This window comes from Salminus brasiliensis, chromosome 17, assembly GCF_030463535.1.
Source record: "Salminus brasiliensis chromosome 17, fSalBra1.hap2, whole genome shotgun sequence".
NCBI classification, from domain to species: Eukaryota; Metazoa; Chordata; class Actinopteri; order Characiformes; family Bryconidae; genus Salminus; species Salminus brasiliensis.
The window spans coordinates 12,870,073-12,887,978 of NC_132894.1; the positions used below are offsets into that span (position 1 = coordinate 12,870,073).

A 17,906-nucleotide genomic window follows, 5' to 3' on the forward strand; every position below is an offset into this window, starting at 1 on the left:
TCATGTGAGGTCAGAAAAAAAAAAAAACATCCTCACCGTTGTGTTTTAGCATCTTATGTAAAGCTTCCCAAAAGAATTGATGGGTTTACCAGGCATTTGCTACAGCTGATACAGGTGGAGGGTGACAAGCTCTCTAAATTTTAGAAGAAACGTTGGACTGACAATCAAAGGGAGGGGGGGGGGGGGGTGGTGGTCTGCATGTCTTGCATGACGGATTCTGTTTATTTTTCTTGACCAGTGGGAGGTCATCAATCCCGCAAATATCCAGTAGTGTATGTGTACTAGAAGATGACGAACGCTGGTGGCTGTGTAATAAGGCTGGGACACAACTGATGCTGGGACAGGAATGGGAGTGAGGTAAGACGTAACCTGGTATTCAGTAACCAGCCTACAGATATAAAGTAAGGTGAAAAAGCACAGAGTGCACTCACACTTTGCAGGCATTCAATCACTTTGCTCATGTAATCCTTCTGACATGGATATGGAGTGAAAGGGAAATCCACATTAATTCCTCTTAAAGTGAGCGCAGGCATCTTGCAGTCTCACCGCAGGCAAAAATGACTTCTAAACAAGGACGACTTCTAAACAGCATAAGACTACCTAATTAAACATAAACGACAACGCTTGTCTCCTATAAAACTTTCATAACAACAAATCCCGGTCTCCACATCGCGCCATAGCTCTTCGTCGTCTTCTTTTACGCGTTGCCGACGTGCGTTCATGCGTAACCTTCTGCTGCCCCCTACAGGTTACACACACACACACACACACACACACACACACACACACACACAAGCGCTGAACCTTACAATTACATATTTCAACAGCCATCATTATTGACATTATTCAGAGTAGCTGTACTGCAGTGTGCCATTTACAAAAATATCCAAATTTTATTATTTTAGATTCATTATTTCACTTTGGACCACGAGAATCCCAAAAATTGAAGACATTGTGCATTGTGAAAAAACTTAACAGACATATTTCTTACCAGCAAAATAGTGCTATAGTCAGAAAAAACAGCTTTTCTATACTATTTATCATATCCCTTAATATGTTTATTATATCCACCATGGCTGCTCTGGCATGTGTTGCGATCATTATATCCTCCATATATATTAACCTTTTTTTTTATCTTTTATACCCCCCTCAATCGATTAATGTATGCACACACTTCTAGTACATATTTCATATATCCACATCAACCTTACTATTATTTATTGCTTACTTTTATTTATTGCTTGTTAATTGTTAATATCTCTTTTGTAACTTTTGTTGTATTTATTCTAATAATGTATTGTAATGTAATGACGCTGCAATTTCCTGTTATCTTATCTTATCTTCTTTTACAATTCAAAGGCATGTGCCCTCCCACCATGAATAGGTTCTAAAAAATACATTTTAGGCAAAAATTGATCTCACAACATTATAAAACAATCTTCCAGACATCATGCAATGTATAAATACCCATTTCAAGCGATTAATGTAATAAACATAAATAATTGAATGAGTGTTCGCACATACAGCTTATACTTACTACTCTGGCCTGGGTTTCCCAAAAGCATCATATCAAAAGATGATTCTTAAAGGTTAGAGGGTGAGTATTAGATTCATTACCAGTTAAGTTGATTTTAACACTAAGATGCTTTTGGGAAACTGGGCCCAGATTAATTGGAAAGGCACTTTAGTAGTACAGAACAGTACAGAACATGTTTAGACTAGTCTACATTGCAAAACAGTCACATTTAATTAAAACCCCAGTTCACTTAGTGGCCCACACAGGTTTCATGCAGTGCTTTGTAGCAGGTGGATGAACAGGTTTAACCCACATGTTTTTCTTCATCAGTGGCTTAAAATAAATATTAGAAAACGCAGTGAATATAAGAGATGTAGCCTCTGTTCTGAAAACATAAAAAACCCTAAAAGTTGAACCTGTTGTAGTGCTGCTGTTCAGTGCCTTTATTTCCCTGCTCAGTGTTTCGTCACAACATGGCGACTTACTCAGGCGCCAGGGTCGATTTAAACACTGACAACATCCAGGTATGTAGTTTCCTAACACAGTAACCCCGTGCTTGTCTCGTCTGCTGGTAGTGTTTACAGCTCGTTTTCTATGTCTGTGGCATTTATCAGAAGTAAATGAAGAAAGGCCGAGCCGAAACCGCTGCGTGTGTGGAACGAAAGTAACCGAGGCTCCTCACGCCACAGGCACTATTTACGGAGGAAGTAGCTAGCCAGCGCTAGCCAGCACGCTAACGGTTCACATCAGACAACTAGAGCTGGATTCACACACGTTCGTTGTTGTTGTCAGGATTGAGGTGTAACTTCATTTATATGTGGCGATTGTGACATGTGGGCAGTTTTTAGAGTTAACAACGATCACGGCTCTAGCCAAGTAGCTAGCTACGCACCTGTGAACCATTAGCTTTGTAGCTAAGCTAGCTAGCTAACTATGTAGCCAGAGGATTCAGATTTGTTTCCCGCAAACTTTGCGAGCTGAGCTGCTAACCTGCCTCAGTCGCACTCCGGCCTGGGGAGGGTTTTGACGTACAACGGTAAAATAGCTGAGCTAGCTTGCTGACTCTGCAGTGTCTGGATGTTGTGAATATTTAGTGGTCTCTCTTTCTTTTGAATACTTGAATTTTATTCTGATCGCCAGTTTGATGCATTTCTAGCGTTTTACACGAAGCGCAGGTGCTAAACTTACTGTGAGCTTTATCACAGGGTTGTTGGCTGGTGAGTAGAGTCGTGCATTTGCCTTAAAATCTAGATTCATTCAAAACTAGTACGCTACCTGCCGTATCGTCCTTAAATGTGACGCTATTTAATTTTTTTTAACAAGTTTCTCTTTTTGTATTTTGTGACTTGGTTTTAATCTGACACGGATCTGGTTAATTTCGCTTTAAGAATTTTAGTCGGCTTGATTTGAACCATTTAAATGTTTTTTAACACACATTCCTACCAGGTTTTTGATGCACCGTGTGTATTTTGTGCTTTTTGTGTGTTGTCATTTGTCCCATGTGGTGGCTCTGGGAGCTGTTGCTGTGCAGCACGTGGTGGGCTAATCTAACCCTGTCCTCTGTCCATGACCCACTCTGCTCGTTGTACAGTAGCTACATGGTGCGCTCTCCGGACGTTGTTTTAAACCCACTCCGGCAGTATGATAAGTTCAAGAGTGAATCCCTGTCAGTAGAGGAATTTAGACCTCATTAAGGTTAGTCTGGTTCCGGGAACCGATCCTAGGAGTTCTGTATGTGCGCTATGATGTGATGTGAGGGAAACCCGCTTGCTGGACAAGCAGCAGCAGTACTGCAAAAACAGTGTAAAATATGTTCTGTTGTTTTCTGACAGGAACTCGATATTTTAACATCATTAATATTCATCATCAATATTCCTTCATAGATTGAAGAAAAAAGTCACTAAACCTGCAGTGTTGGTGTAATTATCAGGTTTTGAGGTCTGTTTGAGCTAGGAAGCACAAGCCCTGCTCGACACTAGCCCTCCAGGAATACAACTGAAGCTAATATAATCTAATTCAGATATAAAAGTATGGTTGGCCTGGCTATTGGGTTACACCACATATACCCAACTGTAATACTGCCTGATCCATTTTACCTGAATGCTAACATAGCATATATAATCAATGAAGTCCTTCTCTTTTAGGCACTACTCTTGGGCTGAATCTTAAATGGCTCCCTACCCCCTATGTTGTAAACTTGGTTAGACTACATGCAAAAATAGCATGTAGTTATTCGATTGAGGAACTTTATAGTGGTTCTTTTATGGTTCAGTAACCCCTTGTTCCTAAGTCCTGGACCATGAGGTTTCACGGCTTGGGCTAACGATGGCAACAATATACTTGATATCTCAAGACTATCTCTAAACTACCATCTCTTTGCTCTTTCATCACCAGTACGGGGTGAACACCATGGAGACCACTGGTGTATGTGGAATAGAGGCAGCGACACGTGGGATTGTGGAGGGCAGCAGCTCCCCTCCCTCACAAGATAAGGAGTTTGGGGATCTGGTTAACTGCAGTGAAGAAGTAAGAGGGGAAACACCTGGGAGAGAAGATTGCCGAATTGACCCCCTTGAAGGAGAACTGGACCCAAGCGGTGATCAGAGCAAGGAGCAAAACATGTTTGGTGGGTGACATGTTTTTTTTGGTGACATGGTTGTTGTTTTTTGGGTGATCTTTTGCTGGTCTAAAATAGAGACAAAAATATCTGTTTATTAAGTCTGTCTTGTACTTGGTTTCTCTTATCCGTCATGTAATACCACATTTCTGTTACTATAGGGAAAGAAGTCTTGCTACTGATGCAAGCCCTTCATACTTTAGCAACTCCAGAAGAGAAACTTGCTGCTCTTTGTAAGAAGTATGCTGACCTGGTAAGAGTCTGTGGTTTGCAGAATACTCCTGCTGTTTGCTGCTTTGGCTGTAGGCATGCATGTGCCCATTAGTAGTTAATTTCTATAATAGCAAATACAAGGGGTTCACTTTTAAAACATAGTCATCTCATTTGTTTTGATAGCTGGAAGAGAGTCGCAGTATGCAGAAGCAAGTAAAAGTGCTGCAGAAGAAGCAGACCCAAGTCCTCAAAGAGAAGATTCATTTGCAGAGTGAACACAGCAAAGCCATTCTGGCTCGGAGCAAGCTGGAAAGCCTTTGCAGGGAGTTGCAACGGCACAACAAGACCCTGAAGGTGCAGTGCTCCAGCATTCATTCCTGAATCTAGTTATATAATATATATAATAACTCTTATTATTTCAGTTCATTTGAATACCTGTTATGATGAGTGATGAGAAGCCTTCCAATGTTGTGGCAAATTTCCAAGTGGCCAATTTTTTTGGCCCTATCACAGCTAAAAAAAAAAAAAGTTGATGTCTGCAGTGTTTGTATTAGCAAACAGATTTCCTGTGTGTAATGTCCCTGTTGTGTTTTTTTCAGGAGGAGAACGCCCAGAGGTTCAGAGAATACGAAGAGAGGCGTAAAGAGGCCACTCTTCACTTTCAAATGACGCTCAATGAGATCGAAGAGCAGATGGAGCAGCACAACACTCACAACACCAAGCTGAGGCAGGAGAATATGGAGTTGGCTGAGAAACTCAAGAAACTTATTGAGCAGTATGAACTGAGGGAGGAGGTAAGGAAGCAAACATGTAACATATCCAATAAACCCACCCTGTTCAGATTGCATGCGTGCAATACAAGACTAGAAAAGGGGAAACTAAATTCTAGTTATAAGATGCTGTAGACATTAAAGAGTGTGTAAGTAGAAGTTCTATTTAAAACCACAGAACTGCAACCAGCGCCATTTGAATTGTGCTGGCACAAATATTAATCTTATTAACACTTGTTAATGCTCAGTGGATTATGCGTCTATTGGCTGCTTGTTTCATCTGGCTTAGCATGGAAAGCCCAAGGCAAGAGTGCATTCCATTGCGTTCAATTCCACCCTAAATGTTAGGTGATATGCTGCGAGGGCTTAGATGTCTATATTTCAGGATTCTATGGCTTTTTTTAATTGGTCATGTTACTTTCTCCATAACGTTTAGGTTTAGAAATGTGGATATAGCTTTGTGAAATAGAAATATGTAGTATTTTGTGGAAATGGGTCTGAATGTGATGTTTATTTTCAGCACATTGACAAGGTGTTTAAGCACAAGGAGCTTCAGCAGCAGCTGGTTGATGCAAAACTCCAGAGGACAGCTGAGCTGATGAGAGAAGTAGAGGAGAAGCAGCAGAGAGAGAGAGAACTTGTAAGACACAGCACCATTATTATTATTTTTATTTCAAACCTTAAAAAAAGGAAAATATTTTTTGACATTAAGTAACTAGTATGTATGTTGCATGTTGTGCAGGTAGACGTACCATGGTGATGTTTGACCGCAATTTGACTTGTTTATTACTTGGTTTCCCTTTATTGTTCAGCTTCTGAAAAATGCGACTGAATCAAGACATAAATGTGAGCTGATGAAGGAGCAGGAGCTTCAGCTGAAACAGCAGCTTACTCTTTACATGGACAAATTTGAAGAGTTCCAGACAACCCTTGCGAAGAGCAATGAAGTGTTCACTTCTTTCAGACAGGAGATGGAGAAGGTGTGTAGTTGGTGGACATTACACATTACGTTGTCCTCAAGTCTTTGGAGTTGTTGGACGTTCTTTATCTTTATCATTCTCCTCTGTAATTGTTCTGTCATACACAGATGACCAAAAAAATCAAGAAGTTGGAAAAGGAGACTACTCTTTGGAGGACCAAATGGGAGACGAACAACCAGACCTTACTGCAAATGGCTGAAGAGGTGAGAATGCAACTCTGTATTATTCTGACTAGCAGATTGATATAAGCTGTATTAAAGGCCACAGCCTTTCTGGAAATCACAAACCAGCAGCAGGTATATCTGGATAGAATAACCAGACAATTTGTTTCTAGGTTCTCCTGGAACCTCTAAAAGTTCAAAGTCTAACAAAGACAGTCACTCAAGGCAGCACAAATTGAGTGACACTGTTCTCTGGGTTGCAAGGATGGCTTAGTTCCAGAGTTTTTGTTTGTGTCTTTCTGGGGTTCTTGATGTCAGAATGTGCGACCAGAATGTTTGTTACAGATTCATAATTCGTATATTTAACACAGAGTTGATACACAACAGTAATTAGATGTGACAACCTCTTGGACCCAGCTTGCAACTCACTCACTCGCACTCGCTCACTCGTGTTTAGCAGGCTAATTAAAAAACGGGTGCTACTAGGACTCAAATAGGGGGGAGAAAAAAAAGGTTTTGACTGTAACAGGTCCTGGTTGTAATGAAAATTTTTTTTCCTCCCTTTCTCTTATTTCCACCCCATCATTTGTAGAAAACTGTGCGGGATAAACATTACAAGGCCCTCCAAGGTAAGCTGGAGCGTCTGGAGAAGCTGTGCAGAGCCTTGCAGAGGGAGCGCAACGACCTCAACCAGAAGCTGGGAGCCCTCCAGGGTCCAGCAAAGAATCCTGAAGAGGAGGGGACTGGTCCTCCTGACCCCCAGCCAGAGGAGCTGCACAGCCAGTCTGCAGATGGAGGGATGGATGGTGAGATAGATGGAGAAATGGAGTGTTTGGTTCCTGAAACAGAAAGGCTGGGGTTGCAGCCAGAGAAAGAGCCGACAACAAAGCAACTTGATGACGACTGAGTCGACCCAGTAAGGGACGTTTGTTTTTGTTTTTTGTTTTTTCTTTTCTTTTTTTTCGTGGAGGTATATATTTTTGTGTAATAGATATCATAATTAAAACTAAAAACATATGTATGAAAACTGCTCTGTACATTGGTGGTTGGCTTTGTGATGAGCACTTTTTACTCACTTTTTTCTACCACATCTGTATTTTCTTAGGAAATGGTCATGTGGTCCAAGGTGGCTACAGCTTTAGTGTTTCATGCTTAAATCGTTTTTTGTTTTCCCCTTCTTGCTGATCTGTGTTGCGACTGCAGATTTGAACTTTTATGAAGATAAATGTAGCTCTTGGATCTGGCTAGAATTCTAGAATAAACAGAGTTCAGATGCATACAAGGATACTGCTAATTTCACAACTAACCGACTGTGTCCAAGTAACAAAGCAATTACAGGGCATTCATAAAAGAGGAAGAGTGAAATAGATTTGTGTTATTATTGTTGTGATCTTAAACCACAGATGGGGTTTGTAGTTTAAATTAAAGAAGGTCTTATGGGAGTTATTCTTCCAATTACATCTGTAACTGAAATATGCTAGTCTTAAATGTACCATCTAGAGATGCATCCTAATTTCATCCTTTTTTTTTTTTTTTTTTCTTCTGAAACTACGTTGCCTGTTTGTCTTTGGAATTCTTGTATTTAAGGGCTAGTTTGACTTTTAACGAGGCTGCTATTCACAAATGTTGGGACTACTTTGATACACCGTATCAAACTGTGTCAAAGCCATAGTCTCTGCAAGGCTATTTTTGAATGTGACTGCAGATTGACTTTTTCTAATTGCAATTTAGAGTGCTTGAGGAGGGCATTTTAACAATTTATGGAGTTATTCTTTGAGAATACTACCACTAAATTCTATTAAGAATTCAACTTTATTTAGTGAAAATGTACAGCAGCTTTGCAGAACTCATGAATAAAAGGTTCTTTGCATGCTTTTGAGGTACAATAGGCAGAACTTGCCTTTAGAACTCGACAAATGAGCCGCGGGTGTAAAAAAAACTACATGATGGTAAGAAAATTGGTCATTGTGGTTTGTAAACTGACTTTGGGGATAATTTTTTACGCAGAATTTAAGGCAGCACTGGGAATTGCACATTCCTATGTTGTTGCAGGGGAATTCCACTGATTTTTCTTATTTTGTAAATTTATTAATTTCTCATTCACAGTGGTTTAATGTGAAAAGTACTGTCAGACTCCTTCACAGTGGTCTGGAGTGTTGAATGCTACTTCTAGCTAGCCTACATAATGGGAAATACTCAGCCTACATGAAATTTACAACTACATTCTTCATATCATGATAGTTTCCATGCATGGCAGAGAGCTACATGTTGGGAAGGATAAATAGTACTAAAGGAAACCAGCAGCCATAATCAACATTACATTTAAAAAAAACTTGTGTAGTTTCACTGGTCACCTCTGACAGTAAGTAAAATGGCTACATCTGCTTTGTAGACGTTTCTGACCTTTGGTTTCTGTCACCACCAGGGCTAAAGAAGTCTAAACTGTGTAGTCGGTTCAATACAACTTTTCACCATAAACCACTAAAAGGCTTTATTTTTGTTTCAATCCTTAAATATATACAAATGTTGTAAAAATCCATGAAATTCCCTATTTAAATAGCGTGGCCAGTCATGTGTCCACCAATGAGCCAAGCCAGTTTTGTGTGAATAACTTGTGAAGTGCTAAATGTTTAGTGTATCGTTAAACACACATGCCCAGGCTAAGGCAATTCCTTGCTAAAATCCTAAGCAGTTCAGTAGCCAGATACATGTAGAATATTATATAAGAATAGTTCAGATATTATTTTAAGTCAGCCAATCTAGTGAAATGGGGAAAACTTTTATTTTTCATGCAGTGACAAAGCTTGTTTTGTGTTTTTTTTTTTGTTTTTTTTTAGTTGTCGACTTTAGTTGGCCCTGATGACTTGAAATAAGCATTTGTTTTACGCTGTAAAGTAAAGTACAGTCACTACATGGCATTTCATACATTAGTTGGATCTATAAATTTCCATTATCCATCAGTAATACTGCACATACTACCTTTTCAATAGATGCAATGTTTAGTTGTGTCAGACTGATGCACTGCTAACACGGACAGCAAATGGTTTTCCACAACTGGAAGCTAACAGACTGAAATTTCAATGTTTCAAAAGGGGCCTTGACTCATTTGATACTTTACTGGAAATACTGAATGTGATATTTTTTTTTCTTCTCCTTCTTCCTTCCTTCCTTCCTTTTTTTTTAACAATTATTTCTGTGTAATGAACACAAATAAAATCTACTCCGAGCATTACACTTAATGCAAATGCTAACGTTCAGCAGCTGTTAGCATTATAGATGTTGCGGACAATGTGAACCAGCCGTGTAAAGAGCTGAACTGATGAATGTAGAACTGTATCACCCATGTTGCCAATGTCATGCAGTCTTTGAGGTGCATAGCCTTACAGCCCTCGGATTATCTCCTTGCTGTTCTGAACCAGGAAAACAGGGTGTCTGGAACGTGTTCCTTCAGGTCCATGTAGACCGATCCGCAGGCCTGTGCCTGTTCAGTGCTGCCCTGTGGTACCATTCCACCATTATTTGACTTATGCAAATACATTCCGGTATTCCAGTCGTCTTATGTTCTTACTGGACACTAATTAAACCTGATGGGTCCACTGCCACTACTGCTAAAACGTGGCTTCATGTTCAAAGTACGTCTGGCAAATTAAGTGAGCCACACCTGGCCTGCTTACTGTGAGCAGATACCGTCATAGGCAAATGTCTCCACACCCCTGGTTAAAGAACATTTTGTTCATTTTCTAGAAATCATATAATAAATGAATTACTGTTTGTTTAACACATTGTTAAAAAAGCATATGTATACGTGGACTTGCGTGAGGGTCATGCAACATTTTATAGGTTGTTGAATTGTACGTCAAATTAAGTATATAAATAGAAATTGCACTCAAAGCCTCACAGAAAACTTTTTTCCTGTAGAGGATTTAACTTGATACAATTTGACCAGGGGTGAGCATATTTTTGCATGGTCAGCAAGACCACAAGGGTTTTACTATATGATTTGGGGAACATGTACAGTAACATGGCTAACTAGAGCAAACAGTGCTTTACTAAACCATGGATCAAATGAGGGTAGATGCTCACCAGCCTCCAGTCACACTTGATGCAGTGCTTCATGCAGCCATAATTTAATGCCACCGCTTGAATGCTATTAAAATGTGAATGTTTGTTAATGACCTTAAACTGAGGTTAACATAAGATAATGCATCACATTAGTGTGACTTGTGCTTCTTTTTGCAAGTGAACATTTCACCTGAACCTATGATGAAGTGAGACCTCAACAATGCTTTTGAACACTCCCCCACCCCCCTCCCCCTCAAATTTGAATTTTGTGAACACTTAATTTGTATTTGGATTGATTTGCAATCTTTGGGGAAATTGTGTTTGGGATTTTGGTACTGTTATCTGTTCCTCCTTTTTTTTGGCAGTGTCCCAGTTTGATTCTCAGGTTATGCAAGAAATCTACCTCCGCAGGTAAGACTAACTGTGAAAGAGGCTAAAGTCAGCAATGCTTTGAAAAACGCTTTCTCCCTTAACTGAACCTGTCTTTTCTGGCATTGTATGTCATTGTAGTCCTGTCTTGCTTTTCAATAAAAATGTTTTGTAGATTTTCCTTTATTATTCAATGGAGTGTTGTGCTTTCTGGTGTCTGATGCTGTTTGCAAAAAGAAAACATTCACAGATTCACAAGAGATCTTTTAGTATCATTTGTACTTTATTCCTGTGTGGAATTACATAATGGTAACCATTATTAACATTTTAGGAATACAAAATGAGCAATCATTTTAAAAGGTATTACAAAACTTTTTTTATTGCAGTTGACCTCAGGTTTACGCATAAAAACTAAAAATGGATTGGAGAACTGCTTTACTCTGCTCCAATTTTGAAAAATGATTCAACAGTAGCGTCCGCTCAAGTGCATTTGCTGAAAGCAACAAACTGTCTCTGTCTACAAAATCTTTTCCCACAACTGTTTGGTAAGAAAAGCATCCAAAACAGCCTGATATCGTGGCCCGATATCAAGAAAACATATCTGACACGATGTGGTATACCGTTTCTAAAGGAAAGTTCTACACACACCTGAAGTTCACAGAGTGCAGAGGGGAAAAAGGGATGCTGTATAATACTTAATGACAAAGTAAAAAAATAATAATAAATCCAGTAACCAGTTTAATTGGAATATGGTCTCTGGATGAAGACCTGAAATACAGCCTTTTATTTGTTTTGTTTAATCCATCCCAGGAGACTGAGAAAGGATGAAGCTTTGTTGGTACTTCATTCCTATGAGATGTGAACCCTGCTGTTCCGTGGTGGATTAAGATGTTATGACGCTTGACTCTCAAGCTCTGAGGCAGGGGTGTCTGGTTCCTCATCGTTATAGATGTTCTCAGCCTAAAAGAAGGACAAACAGAGTTTAACAAAATCATGAAACTGCCAAATTAATAATTCAACAAAGCTTCTCCATTTCTATCAAGAACAAAGTCAGCACTGACCATCTGCCAAACTTGCATAATGTTGTCCTCAGACACAGAGCAGATCACCCAGGGTTCATTCGGATTCCATGAGAAATCAGAGATTTTTGCTGTGTGCCCACCATGAATGAACTGTTGGACACATTTGAGAAAGATTGAATTGTGCACCAACAAAGAAATGTAGCTGCATGCATTTACCATAACGAATTACACAGCAGCATGAATAGTTGAGGACTCACAAGCAATTCAGGAGGCCCATCTTCAGCATCCTCAGCAGACTGTTCCTCTCCAATTTTACTGCAAGAACATCAAGCACAACTTGCTTCATATACTTAAGTAAACTAGCCACAGAGAAAGTTGCTCAAACCAAAAATCACATGCTCATGCAGCTGCAAAGAACCTTGCAAGCCAGCACTGCCCTGGATATGGTTTAGTAGTTTTTGCTGCAAGTTTAATAAATTGCTCTAATATTAAAGGTCATGTTATATTACCATACAGGCTACTGTTATTGTAGCCTATTATGGCTATATTAAATTTATTTTTCATATATAAAAAACAAACAAACATCTGGAGCACTTTAGAAAGTTGACAACATGGCTCAGCTTACAACACTTATCCTTATTTCACTAAAACAGGAAAACAATGCCTTACCTCAAGTCCCACACGTTAAGTCGTCTGTCTGTACCACTGGAAGCCAGAATTGTCTCATTATGAGGGGACCACTGAACCTGTCGCAAGTAATTTACTGTGAGTGCAAAACAGTCTTGTATTTCCCAAAATACTTTCAAGAACTTAACAATGAGTATTAAAATGTCAATGTAATCAAGTGCATCAGTGCTGAATGTTTTTTGTTTTGTTTTGTTTTTTTTTTAAACTTCCAATAACCTGCTACAGAAAAGCGTGCTTGAACCAGAGAACATAAACATGCTCACGGTTCTGGTCAGAAACCCGCAGGCTAACTTTGTTCTTGATATGGTTTGGTAGTTCTTGCTGTAGGTTAAATGAATCACCGTTATGACAATGAATTGATTAAATTGCTGTATTAATAAAAAAAAACAAAAAAAAACTAGCGTTTAAATAATTACCAAATACTCATTAGCAGCAGCCTTACACAAACAACAGACTGATATATTGTGGATATTTTTAAAAACGTAGTCTTTTATCTGCGTTTTGGCCTCCCATCCACACAAATGGCATTTAAGGTTACTGAAAAAGGTGCTTCATGGTGGAGATTTGTTTTAATCTCTCATTTCAGTGTTTGTGGATGGACAAAACGCAGCATATTGAAAACTCAGACATCACAATGTTAACTTGCGTATGCTTGTTGCTGACTTATGACTGGGTTTTCTCTTTCATTACATTGTGACAGAACTTCAGGTCCTTACATTCTGGAATGGACAGCTACTTTTCTGCCTGAGGGAATTTTTCTGCCGGAGTGGATGGGTGATCTAGAGACAGTGGCATCGCCACAAGCCTATGGGATTTTATTTTTTCATTTTTTTAATGGTTTTAACTGAGTACAAGATGGCGTTTCTAAGACATTGCTGCTTGATAAATCTGACCTCTAATTTTGTGATGTGTTGGCACCCCCTGCTGGGGTGGTATAATCACGAGCATTTGGGGGGTGGTTTTGTTTTCTTGTGTGGCCATAAAGATTTGCAGAAATGCTGCTGAGACAGAGAGAAAAACCTACGTTTTCAAAAATATACACGTGGATGCGGCCTAAAATCTGTCAACTGATAGAGCAGTAAGTTTGTCACATACTGTAAGTGTTACCTGAAAGATTTCATCTTTGTGCGACTCGAAAGAATGAAGCTTCAGCTTCAGGTTACGTAGATCCCAAAGCGCCACAGTCTGTAGGAAGAAACAAAAAAAATAACCATAGACTCCTAACTGCTATGAGTATATTGCTGCTGAGAGAACCAAACCTCTTCTCTCCAAAACAACAACTTTACATGAAAAGGAAAAACACTCACCTTTTTAAAGGAATTAATTATTTTTTTTATTCCATGTAATTTAAGAAATCCTATCAGTCCATTCATGGAATTTCTACACAATGTAATTGATGTGTGGTGTTTATTCACATTATTAAAAATTAGTTTGAAAGCATTACAAATGGAGATACAAGGTTTTGTCCCAACAGCAACAAGTGTTATTAGGAGAGACTTCAATAGTCAAGTTTTCTGTGTTTGTCTGTGTGCTGTACAAACCTTATCTGCAGAGCCAGTGGCCAGGATGAACTCGCTGTAGGGGTTGAAGGACAAGCAGTTCACCTCAGCAGTGTGGGCATCCACTGAGTGACTAGGCTTAGCTGTATTATTGGATCTTGTGTCCCAACTGTTAAGACATGCAAAGTGTTCTTATGAGATCTTCATGAAAATGCCTACAACTCAACAACATTGACCAATATAAGGAAAGAGCTGAACTTGCAGCCGTTTCAAAGCATACGATCATATGGGTCTATCAGCAGTGGCAAAAGTCTCAGTCTACACGGAATTCTCGTCAGAATTGTGGCCGAAAGGTACAACGGACAGACAGGGACCGCTAGCGTGTTTCACAGCTTGTGAATGAAAATCTCTTTGCTTCCAGGCAAAAATTGCTTCAAAAAAAGTCATACTATGCATACTATGAACATATTGAGCAAAGAGGCACACAAAGAGACCTCTGTTCATTTCTGTGCAAGAATGACTAGAAGCTCCGGTGGACTAAGATTTTTTTCACACATTGAACAAGACTGCACTGTACCACTTCACACAGTCACAAAGTACTTTTAGCCCAATCATCCTTAGACATGCAAGGTGATTCATTTTTGTTCAGGGAGTTTATTTGCTGTACAATTAATAAATGGCAGTTGTATAAATGTAATTCATGTGGCCAATATAAAAATGTTCAGTCATAAATGTTTATTTCTAATATTTGCCATTTTTACATGTAAGACTTATGTTTTTACAGTCACAGTTTATCCTCCTAATTATTGAGTTCAGGTGCCATGGCCCAACAGCTGCATTGTTATTAAGTAAAGTGAAGTGACTGACTACAGTTTTTCTGATGAAAGATAACACCTATAAAACAGAATTACAGTCTACGCTGCCACTGTACATTTAGTCAAATTCCCAAATAAGTACTGCTTCTAATTACAAATGATTACATTACAACTGGCACAATACAATACCTGATTAAGATATGATTAACTGTGCAGCCTTACTCACATCATGAGTTTCTGGTCATCAGCAACTGAACCAAAAAGTGATTCATGGAGAAGGTGCCAAGACACATCCTCCACCACTGCAGTGTGGCCTGTGAAGATAGTCTTGGCGTCTACAATCTTTCCTTCCTTAGGAGATCCACTGATGTCCCATAGACAGATTGTCTGTAGAAAAGGCATGTTTGAAATTGTTATTTGAATGACCGGGCAAAGTGTCCCTTTTCTATGCTTTAAGAACTGCAAACTCACATGATCATCTGACGCACTGAGCAGATTTCCACTCAGGTTGGGGTTCCAGGACAAACCATAGCCCTCCTTCTGATGTCCCCTCAGTCTCAAGTCTGGACTGCACTCTCCACTGGGGTCTGCAAAATAGAAATAAAGTTTTTAAAAAACTAAACCAAAAAAACTGTAGCTTTATTATTATTTAGTGCTTCTGTCATTCCCCAAACACCCACTGGAAATAAAGTAGGGCTACCAAGGCCATTCTACTTCTCTAGAACTCATTTTAAAGTCCCTTATTTTCCAATTTTACAACAGGAGGGAATATGAGTGAAGCAGACTGTAAGCATCATCTTTTACTCACCTGGTTTGGAGGGGTGTTTAGTGTAGTCAAAGACTAGCACGTCTGACGTAGGGGTCTTTGTGGCAATGATGCAGGGATTCTGTGGCATGTACCTGGCCCGGTTCACCTCTCCTTCATGATTGATCTTAATCTCAATCTCAATCTTGCCACTCACAGATCCAAACCCACCAAACTCTAAAAGAGGAAATTCAGTAACACATGAAACACTGTCAATCAAGACTATACTGAAGTCAGTCTAATATTTAATAGAAAAAGAAAAAAGAAAATCAAGGATATTGAGCACAGGGATAACACCATCCTTCATAATTAATACGTTTTCCTTTCTTGGTCTTTCAAACACTTCAACCATGTGAACCTCCACTTCCCACCAAATATTCAGCAAATGAACTAACCTGCTGAGAAAAACAAACAACAAAACAATTTCAGCATTCGAGATGGCAGCCCAATTACTAAAAACAGTTTACCGCAGTGTACATTACAAACCTCCTTTTTCGCTGTCGTAATGTGAAGCGTCAAACTGAGCATCGTCGTTTGGGATCTGAACACTGGCAATCACCAAGTGGTTCTGCTCATCAGAAGTGTGTGTCCCTAACACCAGTCTGTGAACAGCATAGTCCTTTCCTTCTGGCCTAAAGAAGGGACGTACAATAAAACAATAATTGAGTTTGCTCACTGGTAAAGACTGATTCTTCAATTAACCACAAAGAGTTCTATTATATAATTAATCAATATTAGCAAGGCAGCAGACTAGACTGGTTACCTGTTCACATCGGGCAACCACTGCACCGTTAAACTTGGCCATTCGAGTGCGTGTGTCATGACCAAGTCATAGAGAAAAGGAGTGTTTTTCTTCCATATTTTATATTCTTCATTTATTACCCGCTCCTCTACAGCATCATCGTACACTACAAAGAAAGACAGCAAAGCAAGATGCACTTAGGATTTTGGTAAGGATGCACCTATACAGAAATTCTAGGCTAATGAAGCTATACATTTTTTTTTGCATACATCTCTTGATACTAATAAACAATAATAAAAGTAGGTCTACAAAAAGTGCAACACTTATTTTGATATGGTTAAATGTAGGAATGGACAACACATGCATCACTGGCATAAAAAAATTACATTACAATAACTTCACATTTCGCTTTTTGGAGCACATTGCTGATATAATAATTATATCTAGAACACCAACTAGAACAACTATATGATCCATTAGAGAACGCAATCAGTCCAATAGAATTATTTGATGGATTTATTTTATTATTTGGGGCCTTTTTGTCCATCTTGGAACATGTCAGAAAAAAAACCCCAGCATACAGTGAAAATGTCACATCGGGCTTATTGTCATATTGCTCAGCCCTACATACCCACCCACCTCTAGTTAGAATGACAATATTTTATTGTATTGTAATAAATTGTGTTATGATACACAATATGCTTTTCTAAGCATATCGAGGATATTGTTAGTACTTAATAAACACTGATCAACTGCAGGTTTCTTTACAAACAGTGTCAGTAGACATGTTTAATTATCTAGATGAAGTGCAGCAGATGCTGAATAATAAAAATCAATGTATTTAGTACGGGAGCATATCTGAATAGTAGCTTGCTGTTAAAATGCTGTTGCTGCTGATGTAGCTATTTCTTCTGTGATTACATGTCTTGTGATGAATATCGTGTATCGAGAAAGATATATTTAGCTAAGTATCGTGATACAGCAGGTATTTTTTTTTTACCACATCGTACAGCCCTAGTGAATAGGATTATTTGGTATATACTCAATTACGTAGCAATAGCTAGTACCCTCTCTAAAAAAAAAAACTAAGGACCACTAAAGAGGCCAGTGAACGTAGCTAAGTGCTGTGAGTCTGACGAACATTAATTAATCAGCGGTACATCCCATTACCTAGCTAGGTTAACTGACTCTACGTCATTTTAGCGTCCACCGATGCCCCTTATTAACGGAAAGGGCCAGACTATTTAATAACAGGACGTGATTACTAACAGCACGAGGTGTAAAAGGTTTGATCTCCGTCTATGTGAGTGAAGTGACCAGCTATCTAGCGCTCGCGCCACTCTGAGCTAGCTACAACAGCGGCGCCAAAACTGGTGAGCTAACCCAGTTAGCCTCCGACACCGCGACCAAACAAAGCGCGCCCCTCCTCACTCCTCCACAACTTTACCTTCTTTGTCTGCCATTTCCGAGAGTCCTCTGCAGAACCAAGAGTTGCAGAACTCTGAATACGACCGCCTCGACGCGAGCTGCCCACTATGCGAAGCAGTTTCGTTATTTTAACTTCTCCCCAGCGCGGATCTCTCTCCTCACTTCTCCAATCCGAAGTGCGCAGAAACGGCGTGACGCCTGCCTGAGATCTACGTCATTG

At 39.4% G+C, this 17,906-nt stretch overlaps 3 protein-coding genes across 5 annotated transcripts in view; 1 reads left to right on the forward strand and 2 right to left on the reverse strand.

The window, feature by feature from the left end:
- Positions 1–2,781, reverse strand: part of rtel1 (regulator of telomere elongation helicase 1) — a 22,136-nt gene extending 19,355 nt beyond the window's left edge. Inside the window, exons 1-2 of the mRNA XM_072660645.1 lie at positions 2,705–2,781; positions 432–742 (exon numbers count right to left, since the gene is read on the reverse strand). Coding sequence (XP_072516746.1) covers positions 432–533 — 102 coding nt within the window. The 5' untranslated portion in view covers positions 534–742; positions 2,705–2,781. The remainder of the gene's footprint in view (positions 1–431; positions 743–2,704) is intronic.
- Positions 1,982–10,867, forward strand: txlng (taxilin gamma). Of its 2 annotated transcripts, none has more exons than XM_072660648.1 (9): positions 1,982–2,040; positions 3,911–4,142; positions 4,295–4,386; positions 4,530–4,700; positions 4,946–5,140; positions 5,637–5,756; positions 5,929–6,096; positions 6,204–6,299; positions 6,850–10,867. In XM_072660648.1, the coding sequence occupies exons 1-9, from the start codon at positions 1,990–1,992 to the stop codon at positions 7,162–7,164; spliced, it is 1,440 nt and encodes a 479-aa protein (XP_072516749.1). In that variant the 5' UTR covers positions 1,982–1,989; the 3' UTR covers positions 7,165–10,867. The 2 variants fall into 2 exon arrangements, with proteins under 2 accessions (XP_072516749.1, XP_072516750.1); XM_072660649.1 differs by lacking the exon at positions 1,982–2,040 and adding an exon at positions 3,198–3,211.
- An 83-nt stretch (positions 10,868–10,950) lies between these two features.
- Positions 10,951–17,872, reverse strand: rbbp7 (RB binding protein 7, chromatin remodeling factor). Of its 2 annotated transcripts, none has more exons than XM_072660651.1 (12): positions 17,706–17,872; positions 16,280–16,424; positions 16,003–16,148; positions 15,520–15,693; positions 15,183–15,298; positions 14,938–15,098; positions 13,939–14,065; positions 13,505–13,582; positions 12,380–12,456; positions 11,968–12,025; positions 11,750–11,860; positions 10,951–11,648 (listed from the first exon to the last, which is right to left on the reverse strand). In XM_072660651.1, the coding sequence occupies exons 1-12, from the start codon at positions 17,719–17,721 to the stop codon at positions 11,580–11,582; spliced, it is 1,278 nt and encodes a 425-aa protein (XP_072516752.1). In that variant the 5' UTR covers positions 17,722–17,872; the 3' UTR covers positions 10,951–11,579. The 2 variants fall into 2 exon arrangements, with proteins under 2 accessions (XP_072516752.1, XP_072516751.1); XM_072660650.1 differs by having other exon boundaries at positions 13,493–13,582.
- Positions 17,873–17,906: the final 34 nt, after the last annotated feature.

Coding starts and splice junctions, on each gene's coding strand:
- txlng (XM_072660648.1), top strand. CDS start 1,990: ATGGCGACTTACTCAGGCGCCAGGGTCGATTTAAACACTGACAACATC. Junction 2,041..3,910: donor TAAACACTGACAACATCCAG/GTATGTAGTTTC, acceptor TTTCATCACCAG/TACGGGGTGAACACCATGGA. Junction 6,097..6,203: donor TCAGACAGGAGATGGAGAAG/GTGTGTAGTTGG, acceptor TGTCATACACAG/ATGACCAAAAAAATCAAGAA.
- rbbp7 (XM_072660650.1), bottom strand. Junction 12,457..13,492: donor TCTTTCAGGTAACACTTACA/GTATGTGACAAA, acceptor TACTTGCGACAG/GTTCAGTGGTCCCCTCATAA. Junction 11,649..11,749: donor TTATGCAAGTTTGGCAGATG/GTCAGTGCTGAC, acceptor TCCTTCTTTTAG/GCTGAGAACATCTATAACGA.